This window comes from Sus scrofa, chromosome 18, assembly GCF_054392235.1.
Source record: "Sus scrofa isolate SSC_HxYL_T2T_F1_AM1 chromosome 18, Sscrofa_HxYL_maternal_Yorkshire_Landrace_v2.0, whole genome shotgun sequence".
Classification (NCBI taxonomy): Eukaryota; Metazoa; Chordata; class Mammalia; order Artiodactyla; family Suidae; genus Sus; species Sus scrofa.
Window position 1 is genome coordinate 21,377,764 of NC_139400.1, and position 14,594 is coordinate 21,392,357.

Consider the following 14,594-nt stretch of genomic DNA (forward strand, 5'->3'; position numbering starts at 1 on the left):
ACAGCCAGGAAGATTCTAGTTAGAGGCCTCTCAGGAGCACAGAGGCCAAAAGCATTATTGTCATGTGGGGTGACACCAGCAAAGATTTATTAATATATTCCTCCAAGAGATATTTAAAATCAGTGCTATGTTTTCAAAGATTATGAAACAGTGTAATATTTATATGGGTAGGGTCTTGGCTGTTTTGTAAAGTCTTCCTTCAAAAGCAAATACTATTTTCTTTTAAAATTGGATATATAAAATCTACTTTTGTTACTCTGAAGCAACATATACCATATTACATACTCAGATTTTGTGTATAATATATTTATTTGCATACAGAAATATGTATTTCTATTGTACATTTTATTACTTTATTTATAGAATATGTATATTAAGCATACAGCATATTCCAGGAAGATACATTAAATATGCACACAGTTCATGCTGTAGCGTGCACCCTTTTAAGAGAAGCATATTTAAGAGGCATGGTATTGTATATACATGCTGATAATACACTTTGCACAATTCATCCAGCTTTGGGTGCTTCCCTAGTCTATTTGCAACACCAGTGCTGTGGTTGTTGAAAGGTATACTATCAAACAGGGGGAAAGGCAACTACCAGTGAACGAAGTAGGAGAAAATAAAAGTTGATTTCTAAGTATATGGTGCCATCATTTTAAACTTCCATCTCCCCTGATATCAGATCTTCAGGATCAAAAAAAGCAGTGAATGGACAAGGAGCAGGGGTATGTGGAACCTCCAGCTTTGACATTCAAACCAGAAAGCTTATCTTGTGTGACTTACTGTACTGAGGACTTTGTCCTACTACTTAGGAGCTGGCATTAAATTAATGATGGACTGGTAGAAGGGTAGTCACTTCTTTTTTCAAGAAATGAACTGGCTTTTTCACCTTCTTAAGCTCTTTTTCTTATAAGACCACTCTAAGATATTTACATTATTGCTTTAAGGAAAGAAGCAATTCTTGACAGATGTTCACCTTTCCAGTGAAGACAAAGGAGATGAATCATCTGTTTCTGAAAGAGGCGCTTAATGCTTTTGAGAGGAATAATAGCAGCTCCAATAGAAAGTGACCATATCAACTGCAACCACCTTACTGGCCAACTATTTTGATTTCAATTGACTGGACTCCGTAGCAATTATAACTGGACGTTAAGAAATTGGAAACAATGTGCAGTGTGCATGGTCTGGAGATTTTGGATATGTAGATGTGTCCTGGGTTCCCAACCTGTGAATTACAAACAAACCAGACTCAGTGGATGGCCAGTGTGTCTGTATACACAACTGGTCAGTATTATCTTTTTCAAATAGGTGAGTAATTTGCATTAACATTCTAATAATGATACAAGATTATTTTCCCACTTACACAAAGCAAGCTCTAGAATCCCTTAAAAGGGACCAGGGTTTCTCAACTTTGGCACTGCTGACATTTTGAACCAAAATTTTCTTTTTTTGTCTTTTTTAGGGCTGCACCCACTGGCAATATGGAGGTTTCCAGGCTAGGAGTCTAATCGGAGCTGTACCGGCTGGTCTGTGCCAGAGCCACAGCAATGCCAGATCTGAGCCAAGTCTGTGATCTACACCACAATACACCGCAATGCCAGATCCTTAACCCACTGAGCGAGGCCAGGGATCGAACCCACAACTCATGATTCCTAATCTGATTCGTTTCCAATGCACCACGACGGGAACCCCTGAACCAAAAAATTCTTAGCTGTGGGCCTATCTTATGCATCGTAAGCCGTTTAGCAGCATTCCTGGACTCTATTCACTAGATTTCAGTAACCCACCCTCAAGTTGTGACACCTAAAAATATCTCCACACATTGTTAAATGTCCCTTAGGAGGCAAAATCATCCCTGGTTGGGACCCACAAAAACAAATAAATCCAGCAATAGTTAATGCAAGCTTTTGGATGCAGTCTCCATATCTTTCCAATCATCTACTAATTTCAATATTCTTCCCATTTTTCTGATTCCAGTTGACAACTTCTATGATGTGTCAGTCTATATTCAATTCCTTTAATTTTTGATGGTTTCTCTTTCAGGAAGGTTGTGGTGGATATGGTGAAGATCAAGAATAGAAGGAAGAGAGGAAAAGATGGAATGAGTAAGAGCCGTCTGATTCACCGGGAGTTGGATTGTTAGAGAAGACAAAAAAAAGGACCCCAATCCAGAATCCTGAATCCTTGAATCCGAAGCATTCATCCCAACTATAGCTGAATCTACATCATAATAGTACAAGTTAATAAGTGAAATATTTAGCCAGTCAATTGTGTTTACAGGAAACCAAACAGCCCACTTGGCTTGATGTCCCTTTTGCTCAACTGATACTCTGACTTGCAGAAACAACACAAAAATACATAAGAATTTGAAATATAAAAGTTTATGTGAAAGCAACTGCAAATTTTAGAATAAAGAAATCTGTATGAACTGATGCTATATGTTTATAAAGATTTGGTTGGGGGGAATGACCGAAGTTATTGAAACGAGAGGTTATTTTTACAAAGGATGTGTTATTTACAAATGTTGGTGATTTGCTTCTTGCTAATTGTCTTTTTTATTGTTATTTACCTTGTGCTTTTTGTTTCAGCTCTCAAAATTTTTGAGATGCCATCTGAGAGGCAAGTCACATAAAAGAACTCTAATTAAAGCACTAAAGCCTAATACTGACAAGTTCATCATGCACCTCACATGGATATTAATGGTCAAGATATCCTAAAGCCCATACATCTAAAATGCAACATATGAACTTCAAAAAGGTTTTAATAAATTTGATTGCTACTGATTGGGCCGTGTTTTAAAAACTTATTGGAAGACTATAGCAAATACAGTAAGAAAAAAAGTCAAGGAGTAAAAATAACTAAATATGAATCAATATAATCATATATTTATTGGCCAATAAAAAGTCTCTATATAGACAAGAGTCTATGTAAAGCCACCACTGGGTAATCATTCCTGTTATGATTTGCTAAGGTCTATAACTAAAGGAACAGTGGGAAGTGCCACTACCTTCTTTTACCTACCTTCTTTCATATTCTGCTGAGCTCACTCGGCCTGTTTGATATCCATGACACTTCTGCCATCAAGATTACTATACTTCTCATTGACAGAATTTTGGAGTTAAAAAATTTTAGGGAGAATTGACAGTTTGAGGAACACAAAACATGTGGTTTCAGGAAAGTTTTTTGAATTACTCTCCTTTTTTTCCTCCACAGGTTACAGAATGGTTATAAATCTCATTGGACTCTAAACTGGATATCATCCTTTAGTAAGCATTCTCTTGGGACTGGCCCAAAAGTCATTGGTGCCACATGACTATGTTTAATCCTATTTAAGATTCCAGATGAATAAAGCAACATCTTCTTCCTGCTGACAAAGACCAGGAGTTCATGTTTTACAAGTTAACATTTTATACATGGGTCAGGCAGATTCAGGTGGAAACATGATGCCCTTTCCACCTTCTATTTTCTTATCTCAGAATTCATCTGGCTTCAGTAAACTTTCTCCAACAAGAATGACCATTATTTAATTTGATGAAACCTCAATTTAAAAACGACTTTGGTTTTTCAAGCATGTTTCTATATTAGGTAGACTATTATATTCAAATAATAGGCTAGTTTAGTAGAAAACTGGATTGGTGAAAATATTTCCCATGAAGGATCATATGTGAACTAAATCCTCACAGGGCTGCATACCTCCAAAGAAGGCAAAATACACAGTGCGCAGGAGTAAAACACCCTTTTGCATGGCTGTCTCTGGTTGTATTTAGCAGAAGTCCTGCAGATTTTGCCCTTACACAATATACAAAAACCAATGCCATAATGAGAAAAATAATGATGTGATACAGTTAAGATTTTTGGTTTTGTTTGTTTGCTTTGCTCTCTTTTGATGGTGGGAAAAGGGTATGGCAAAGAAAGATAAACATTTATTAGGTTGCAATTCCCCACAAACCGTAATAAAATTATAATATATATTAACACTCGAGTCCACTTCTACACCCTTTTTTGATCTTCTTTCTTCACTTCTTCATTGTATAACGGCTTTCTTTATGTTTAAGTCTCGAGGTTAGGTTGTAATTGTGGCATTTCATCCTCATATGGACACATGGTAACAAAAATGTGAACAAAAAAGAAAAGAGGTTATTATTTTTGTGTGCAGAGATAAAATTATATATTCAGAAGCCCTTCTTCAAGAGAGTATGAGAAACTACAGATCGTTCCTTAAATCCACAATTCCAACACGTCTCTTTTATGGTCTCATTGCTCCTAAACTGGCAGGGTTTATAAGGTGCAAGTTTCTCAAATTGGAGCAGAGGCACAGTAAGTGTCACTGTAGGGCTCCTTAATTGCACATTCCATTAATAAGACTATAAAGTGCAATGGCAGAGATTTTAAAACTAGGAGCTCTTTCATTCTTTTTCTGTTCCTCAAGCTCCTCTTGACTACCTTCCTTCTTTACAAAGATGTTTTACCTTGTAGCGCCTATGTTCTTATAATGACACATAAGAAGGTGTTTAAAGGTCTTCTTGAAGGTGGCATTACAAAGTGCATAGCAGGCAGGGTTGATAGTGCTGTTGATGTAACAGAGCCAATAACCAATTGTCCACACTGTGTTGGGGATGCAGGGTGCACAGAAGGTATTAATGAGCACCATGACGTTGTACGGGGCCCAAGTGATGATGAAAGCCAACAGAATAGCCAAGATCGTCCTGGTCACTTTCTTTTCCCGGGAAGGAGGCGGCTTCTTTTTTGCAGGCTGCTTGGTCATCTTCACAATCTTGCGAGCGACAATGTTCTGTTTTTCATCTCCATTCTGACCTGAAGAACCAACAAGCTCCACAGTGGTATTAGCTGGGGTGCATGAGTCACTTTTTTGGGTCTTGGTGACAATTTTGATGCATGTTTGCTTTGAGTTCTCATCTTTGGAATGGCCCAGGGAAGTGGAAACTGTGTTTTCATCCTGGGTTATTTCATCATCTCTCATATTAGAGGCAACAGCACTGACTGAGGTGGAATCGTTGGAGCTTTCTTTCTCCTCTCCCTGGACACAGTTCTCAGTCACAGCATCCCTGGGAGCTTTGCCATTCTGGATTTTGTTGTGCTCCAGGGCTTCATCACTGCCAGGCATATTATTGTTGTTCGGCTTCACTATTCTTCCTTGTACCAAACTTGGAGAAACTGGTTCTTGGTTGGCCACAGGCTCCTTCTTGTCCTTCTTAATCCTGCTCTTACTGGCTCGGGATATGTGCCAGTATAATACAGTCATGATGATCACAGGCAAATAGAAGGCTGCAATGGCAGTGCCAAAGGTGACAGCAGCGTTGGAAAAAAACTGTATATAGCATTCACCATCCTCCACAGTTCTCACCCCTACAATGAACTGCCAGAAGAGAATGGCCGGAGCCCAGAGGATGAAGGAGAGGACCCACGCAGCAGCAATCATCATACCTGCCATTTTTGTGGTCCGCTTGACGGGGTAGGTGAGCGGCTTCGTGACACAGAAGTACCTGTCAAAGCTGATGATGAGCAGATTCATTACTGAGGCATTACTGACCACGTAGTCCAGAGCTAGCCAAAGGTCACACACCACGGGGCCCAAAGGCCAGTAGCCAATCACAGTGTAAAGAGTGTACAGGTTCATGGAGAAAACACCAATGATGAGGTCAGCACAGGCCAAGCTGAACAAAAAGTAATTGTTGACTGTCTGGAGGTGTCGGTTGACTTTGATGGAGACCATGACCAGGATGTTCCCAATAATGGTCACCAAACTGAGGGATCCGGCGACAAGGACAATAAAAACCACTTCAAATGTCTTATAAGGACTGGTCAGAGCCAGGCCACTGTTAGAGGAGTTGGTGGAGTTATTCATTTTGTGTTCTCTACTCAGTAGCCAAGTAGCCAAATACACATTTAAACCTGCAGGGAAATAAAATAAAATTAACAAATATATAATATAAGCATTGCTTTAAAATATATTGGGTTTCTTTCTTCTAAACCACATTTTTTCCCCCAAATCTTCCTTCTTCCCCCTAGAAGTTCATTGTGTCTACCTGTTCCAATTCCTCACATAAAAAGCAAAGATTTAAATGGAACATTCAAAAGATCCTTTCAGGACAGCAATGTATTTGAAATCTGATGACATTCTGAATGTGTCATATTTAGAACTGAATATCTATTTGTCTACCTATCATTAATCAACTAAACTGAGCATAATATGGATGAACTGAACTAAATAAGCAAAAATTATACATGAACTTTCTGAAGTACCAAGAGGTTTCTGGTATAGACATAAAAATTAATAATCAGGAGGATAAAATTATGGGAAAAAGCATAAAACACATAATATTGAGTGTGTGACTTTTACAGTCAGTGGAACCTTTCTACCTGGTTGCTCTAAATCTTTTTCTTAATAATACTGGTAATGATAATAAAGATGAGATAATAGTGATATATTATTAACCAATGCATTCCCCCAATAAGACTTATTTTTTCTGATCCACATTTTACAACTGTGGTTAGTGTCACATAGTTGGCATATTCTATGTAGTTAGCAATAGTCCATATTCTGCAAAAGTTATTTATGACATGCACATTGATCTGATTATATCAATTTCCTGAATTTTAAAAAATCACTACCAAGTCTATTATCTGACTGTTCCTCCAGGTAAATCTTTGGTGCAGTAAAGCTGGAATTTTTATTTGTTTGGGAGAACAGGGAGCTGAAGCCCAGCATGATAAAGATATTCACATACAAGTCAAAGATAAAGATAAGACTATGAACTTTAGTTCGTTCAATCATTCACTCATTCACTTTGTCCTCATATACCTATTAAGCAACTCTGGATTAGGCTTTGTGATGTCCTCTGGCTATTCTGTGATGATTAAGACAAGGTCTCCTGCCTGTGACAAGCTAACGCTCTCATGGAAGCCATGGGTTGGTAAAGAAGCAACTATTAAACCTGAGTGTATTTTCTGCTGCTGAACCTGTTCAGCGTGTTCCCCATTTTTAGATAACATCACTGAAATCTGGTGACAATTAAGTGATCTTTCATTTGGGACATAGGAAAGAAAGCCATGAGTTCGTCAAATGAGATACAACATATTTCTGGGGAAGCAGCATTTGAAGGAAAAAGTAGCCCAAGTTGATAGAATGAATGAGAGTTGTGTGTATCAGAAAGTGTGCATCATTGAGAAGCTATTTTTTGGCATTTTGAAATTCAGAAAATCTCTATTCATTCAAGTCCCACTAATTACAAAGAAATACAGATGGGGCAGTGGTTTTCCCTTGAAATTCATGTAGAAAATGATTTGCTAAGCACCTTCATAGTACAAGCAGCATTTATACCAAATGGATTATTCTGCTTAGAAAGCAAGTTACCTTCAAGAATTTTTAAGAAAACAGTAACTTAGGAGGAGTTTGGCCTTAATAAACAAGACCCAAAACTCAGAAGCCATAAAAAAATAAATGCAAGTATTACATAATTATTTGAAAGTTTTGCAGAAACAAAGTAAAGATAAAAATTGGGGAATAATATTTGTAAAACACATGAAAAAAGTTACGTAATTTCTTTAATATAAAAAGTTTTGAAATGAAGTAAGGAAAGACAAAAAGACTAACAATCTAAAACAAGTATTAAAGCCTAACTAGTGGGAGTTCTCATCATGGTGCAGTGGAAACGAATATGACTAGGAACTATGAGGTTGGAGGTTCGATCCCTGGCCTCACTCAGTGGGTTAAGGATCCTGCATTGCCATGAGCTGTGGTGTACGTTGCAGACGCGGCTTGGATCCCACATTGCTGTGGCTGTGGCACAGGCTGGCAGCTACAGCTCTGATTGGACCCCTAACCTGGGAACCTCCTCGGTTATGCCTCGGGTTTGGCCCTAAAAATGACAGAACACACACACACATACACACACACACACACACACACACACACACACACAAACACACACACACAAGACTAACTAGTATTGGTATACTAGTAGATCAAAGGCAAGCTAAATGTTAACTTTTAATCCTGTGAAAAGACATTCAACCTTACAATTTAAAAATGCAAACAGGTTGTCATTAGTTTATATATAGGAGGTGGTTTAGTCATTCCATGACCTTATATCCTAACCCTAAGTTGCCATTCTAAGGTACCTTAAGACAATCTAAGTCACCCAAAGACAACTGTAACCTAGACTGATAAAATGCAAACACAAACAATGGGAACCATTTTTCCATCCACAGTTGTTAAAATTATTGTACATTATTGACTGGACTATGCGGGTAATTTTTTTGAAGGGAAACATCTATATCCATAAAAATATATACACATTTATAAAAACTTAAAAATACTTGTCTCACAATACTACATATAGGAAATTATATTTCAGCTATAGTTATAAAAATGTGCAAAGACGTCTACTCAAGGATATTCATTCAGACAGCAAAACAAAACCAACAAAAAAACCCCACCTAGAAACATTACAATAATTCATTGATAGAAGTTTCATCATACAAAATTTCTTAAGGAAGACGTAAGGAATTTGAATTTAGTCCGTACGTCGTGGAAAAGTTTGAAGAGTTTCAGCAGGCAAGCAGTTTTGATGGAATGGAATTTAGCGTATTTTCGTCCCCAATTCTCCATATCCTGTTTTACCCATCTGTGTAAATCCTATTATCATCAAGTTAACAGCTGGATCCATCGCTTGGCGTCCTGCCTCTCCTATACTTCATGCAACAATGGCCTGTCAACACTACCTCTTAAATATCTTTATACTTTGTTCCCATTTTCCACTCCCCTTTCCTTATGCTAGGTCCTACTTACTTGTATCCTTGACATAATTAGGCTCTTGGTGATATTTATAATCTTGCCCCCTTGCATCTGTATAGAAGCATCTCAGAACTTGCCTAATATCCCACATTAAAGGCAATGACATGCAGTTTTCCAAACACAACATTGTCAGTTATGACTTCATGCTATTTTCCATCGTTGTCTCCTACCTTAAAAGAACCTCCCCAACATTCCCTCTCATTTTTCATCTGTCTGCCCCCTATTCAGCCTTCAGGCATCATCAATTCTATGAAACCCTTTAGAGAGCTCTTGGCCTAGTTTTTTTTTCCCCCATCTCTGCTTCCATAACACACCTTATATCATTTTATTTTGTTATCCTGTTATTTGCTTGTTTGTTTAGTGTTATTTGAATGTCAAGTGGAAAACCAAGTTAATCATACTCCTCAGATCATACTCAACATGCTCACCAGTCTCTGCGAGGTCCTTCTTTTATTTTTACTTTATCAATAGTTTCCCTCTTTTCCTTTCTAATTCTCACATCCCATTACCCCTTATCTCCTTTAGAACTTCCTCAAGTTGCTTCTACTACTTCTCTGGCTAGATATGCAACTCTGGAAAACACACATTTTTTCCCTCATGATCTTAATTTACCAAATGATACCATGTTCTAGATGTTTTGTTTCATTTTATTTTTTTCACTCAATACCGTGTTTTTATGTTACTCCAGCTATTTCAAATAAATTTCTTCTAATCCCACAATGAGCAAATCATAACATCTTTTCTTATACATTTCTCTATTGATGGGTATTCTGGTTGCCTCAAACTGCTTGAAATAGTGCTGAAATCAAAATTCTCATATGTGTCATGTACTTGAGTTACAAATTTCCATACCATGTAAGACCAAGTGTGAGACCACTGGACCAAGGCAGGGGTATAACACTTCTTTTGACTACAGCCATGCTATTCTCTTGGATAGCTACAGCAGATCCTGCTCTGACCAGATTAGTCCTGTTTCTCAATAACATTTCAACAATTGTTATTATGCAACTACTTAATATTTGACAATTTCACAGAGAAGATTGCAGCTTTTTGTTTTAATTTCTTCTTCTCTGATTCCTGGAGAGGCCACATAGTTAAGTAGCCTTTCAGGTTTCCATTTCTGTAGATCCCCTTTGACGCATGGGACATTGGCGTTACGTGGTCTATGTATATTTCCTTTTCCACTAGCAAAACAATACATTTTGACTTCTTAGTTTTTGTAGCTCTACTCTCCAGCTTACTGCCTCAAATATAATTGGTGCTCAACAAACGTTTGTTGAATCAATACAAGATCAACAATTAATTCAACTCCTGTTTACCTAATCAGTAGAAATGTTTCAACAGCACTGCTTTGGTCATTATTCATACAACTGTTTATCACTGTAATTTATTTGAACTAAATAATTTCACTACTCCAATTGTTATTCAAATGATTCCTTATTAACTAATATATCAGTGGATCAGAATTCTGACTTGCTTATAAGCTTGCTTCTGTCTATTCATTAGATAAATTCATGACTATTTTGGAATACAGTTATATGTTTATCTGTTTCAAAATATTCATTTTAATAATTTGATTGAAAAATACCAAATACTTAATTTTCCCAATGTCCTTTTTGGCACCTTAATTTATTCTTCACATTTATGTTAATAAAATATAGGGCAATATTTATTTAATTTAAAAAATATTTGGGGTGACTTTCTCTAAGTTTAAAAGTAAACTAGCTTGATTTCTTATTTTACAGACTAAGAAACTGTAAGAGCAAGAAAGGGATTTGGTTCTTGCCATAACTTGTTCTATAATAAGGACAATTATTCTTCTAAAATTTTACAATAACAGAAATCTGCATGACTCTTACTTTATGTTTTTCATATTGCTTATTTGGTAGTTTGCTTTCTCCCTTCCTCCTCTTCCTTCTTCTTATTTACCATGAGCATGCTTTATATTTTCAACTTAAAAAAATAACAAAATGAATATAATCTTAGGACCCTAAACATATGTAATCTTAACATTAACAAATCTGTAAGATATACAGAGCAGATCATATTAACCCCTTCATCTGAAGAAGTAAGCTGAGGCTGTAAGAAGAGATTAAGTGAATTGTCATTGGTTTCAAGGTCAGTGAATAAATATCTGGAACTCAAACAAACATTCTCACTCTTCGGTTAGACATGCTCTGTTTCTCTCCTCATTTGAGAACTATACTTTATCCAACAGAGGTTGTTAGCTAAGACAGATTCCATTTGGGATATTTTGTAACTCTTACCTAGGTAGAACAGAGTAAATTAGTAAATGTATATAGTGTTAATATACTTAGTTGCTATCATAACCTCTAAGCTTTGAGTTATAATATTTGTTTATACTAAGGCTATTTGTGAAAAGCCTTAGTATAAACTGAGAAGCAAGCGCAAGTATTTGAAGGACGGCATTCCTCTCTCCCCATGTGATGCACAAGCTATGTAAGGACTGTTTCTCTTCTGTCCTTTCATCAATTTCTAGCCACCTCTGCTGTTTACATTTCTGTATAAGTTTTTACCTCTGATGTGGCATAATAGGATGTTATTAAATAATAATTGTTACATCATCAATGATATAACTTAATCACAACAGACTAAACAAGACGACCTTTAAAGGACTCAACATCTTAATACGGCAAGTGTATAATAATCCATTTGGTATTTTACAATGTCAGTTTATGACTAAGTCCTGAAAGGACTGTGGAAACCTATGAGAAAAAAAATTTCTGTCCTTTGTTTCTTCACTACTTTAGTCCTTACATGTAGCAGTGAGGAGTGTATCATGGTTTAATATTTATCCCGGCAAAGCTGTGGATGCTAATGTCCGCTTTTATTGTTAGCTGTAAGAGTCTGGTTATGTCACTTACCTTCTATGAACCTTAATTCTCTTTTTTTTTTCTCAAACAGGAATAACAGCAACCCTATTTTTCTTCTAGAAGTGTGGTAATAATGATTGTGAGATGGTGTCTCTGAACCATGTTAATAAATGATTAAGCATTAATAAATACACTTAATATTTACAGTTATTATATGAGTATTAATCACCTTTCTTAACAGTTACTGGAAAAATGAACTGTGTGTGTGGGTGTGTGAAATAGATAAATAATAAGGAAATGTGGGGTGTAGTGGTACTGCTACTGGTAACATTAAATTATCATTACTGTGAATTTCCATTGTGGTGCGGCAGAAATGAACTTGACTAGTATCCATGAAGATGTGGGTTCGATCCCTTGCCCTGCTCAGTGGGTTAAGGATCCAGCATTGCCATGAGCTGTGGTATAGGCGGGCAGCTATAGTTCTGATTCGACCCCGCGTCTGAGAACGTCCATATGCCTCGGATGCAGCCCTAAAAAGCAAAAAAAAAGAAGAAAGCAAAAAAAAAAAAAGGAAAAAATCATTATCAATCCTCTTAAGTTATTAATAATATTAAATTATCAATATAATAATATTGACGGTAACACATATTGAGCATGATTACTCTTCATAGCAACTCATGAGGTGATTATTATTATGTGTCTTTTTATAAATATTGAACTAAAGATCACATTAATTAAGCTATTGAGATTCAAACCCAGAGTATTTGAGTCCAGACTATGACAAGTATTCATTGTTTGCCTGAGGAACAGTTTACTGGCCAACAGTGGCCAGTGTGAGCTCCACAAGTTTATCCCTTTGACCTAACCCAAGTTCAAGATAAGTCCTTGAATTTGACAACAGAGGATCACTGTGTTCAGGCCAATATCGCAATTTTGGAAAGGAGATGTTCACAAGATAAATAGTATGTGAGGTTCTGCACATGAAAATATACGACGTTTAAAATTTAAAATGTTTTTTCTAAAAGCAATCATCAAAAACATGTGGATTGATCTCTAACCTCTTACAAAACTATTCACATCAATTACACAGAAGTTCTAACATTGACAATAAATATGTTTTTGAACTGCTACAGAAAAAAATGCTAATTTAAATGATTTTTTAAAAAATTTCTAATATATATTTGGATACACAGTGGAAAGTTGATATAATAAATGGGATTTTCTTCACATTCTTCCCAAGTCAGTAAGCAGGCTTGATATATAATGATCACTTTCAGAAGTACATCCACAACATAATAAGCTAATAAAAAATTTATCAATACATGAGCAGCCTAAATGCTAAAAGGCCTAAATGCTAAAAATTTCTGCACATTATGTTATTTAATTCTCACAATAGCTTGAAAATAATAATCATCTTTTCTAGCTTTGTAGATGACAATGTTCAGCGTGCTGGCAATTACTAGGGTCAGGGTCCAAATTTAGGTATCTGATTCCTAGGGTCATACCAGGAAACACCTGATTTATTAAAAAAAAAAAAAAAGCTTTCTAGAAGAATTTAAAAAGTCAGAAAACAAAGGAGCCCATGATTGACAACAAGTAGAATCAAGGGAAAGAAGACATATCACTGCAGAAAAGAACTTTAGAACAAGAAATCGAGAGGAATTCACATAAACTTAAATTTATGATTGTTTATATTTACTTAACTTTTGTTTTAAAAATGTAATCTTAGTTTACATGGTTTTTATAGATTTTCTAATTTCTGCTGCCATTTAAACACATTACCAAAAATGGCAAGGTTTTCTGGGTTTTCTTTGTCCCTCCCTTTCACACATTGATCTCCTAGAAGCAGCCTTATGATTGAGCAAATACTAGGGATAAAATCACTAGACTCACCAGTGTTGCCTGAAATTCTCTCAACTGATAGAGTAATAAGGCCTATTTTAACTTTTTAAGTTGTGTGTATAAGGACTAAACATAACAGTCTGTTCTGAGACTTAAAGAAGCTCATTTTGACAATTATTATTCCTAGATATATAGATTTCAGTACAAAAATAACTAGTTATAAAAAACAGGAAAAAAACAAGGATACAATTAAAATATCAGATACTATCAATAGAAACAAGACTACTGGGAAAAAGCAACTACTAGATATAGTTTCAGAGCCTTTCTCATTATATCTGCCTTCAGAATAAAAGGGTAATTTTAAACTGTGTTATCATCAATCAGAAAGTAAATGAAGCTTGCTTATTTTTAATTTTATATGTTTCTAAGTGAATATAATATATAATAAATAATAATCTGATAAATTCTAACTGTAAAATTTCCCTGACACAGAAGACATGACAATTGAGATATATAGCTTACATTCTGTTTTAGATTTCCACACATTCACACAATCCCACTAATCTGTAAAACTTTTATACAGGTATTTAACAGGCCTTGAGATTGTTCCTACATCAGTGATCAATCACTCCTGCCATCAATGGTGCTGGAGAGAAAAAGAAAGAAAGAGGACTGGGGAGAGAGTTTTTAGGAAGTCTTGGGAAATAAAGTCCTCTTAAGAAAGGTTTCAATGTATAGAGTTTTGATGCTAATGCAGTGGATGGCATAATTCAAGACCCTTATGAATCTCGAACACCTTTCAATTTTACTTAAGGTAAAGAAGAGATTTGTTCTGGGGCTCAGGAGACAGTGCCACTCTGATAGCTGAAAATACTGACAGTGCACCTTCTGGTACTTTTTCAGTATCAGGCAGAAATGGAGTAAATTTCCACTTTTTTCTTTCTTTTATTTATCTTTTATTTTTGCTTTTTAGGGCAGCACCTGTGGCATATGGAAGTTTCTAGGCTAGGGGTCGAAATGGAGTTATAGCTGCTGGCCTACAGCCACAACCACAGCAACGCAGGATGTGAGCCACATCTGTGCCCTACACTGCAGCT

The 14,594-nt window shown here is 36.1% G+C and overlaps 1 protein-coding gene across 9 annotated transcripts in view; it reads right to left on the reverse strand.

The window, feature by feature from the left end:
* Positions 1-290: 290 nt before the first annotated feature.
* The window catches only part of CHRM2 (cholinergic receptor muscarinic 2), a 145,870-nt gene continuing 131,566 nt past the window's right edge, over positions 291-14,594 (reverse strand). For 8 of the 9 annotated variants that reach the window (XM_021078515.2, XM_085004835.1, XM_085004837.1 and 5 more), the window contains one exon: positions 291-5,916. In XM_021078515.2, coding sequence (XP_020934174.2) covers positions 4,469-5,869 — 1,401 coding nt within the window. In that variant the 5' untranslated portion in view covers positions 5,870-5,916 and the 3' untranslated portion in view covers positions 291-4,468. 9 annotated transcript variants of the gene reach the window in all.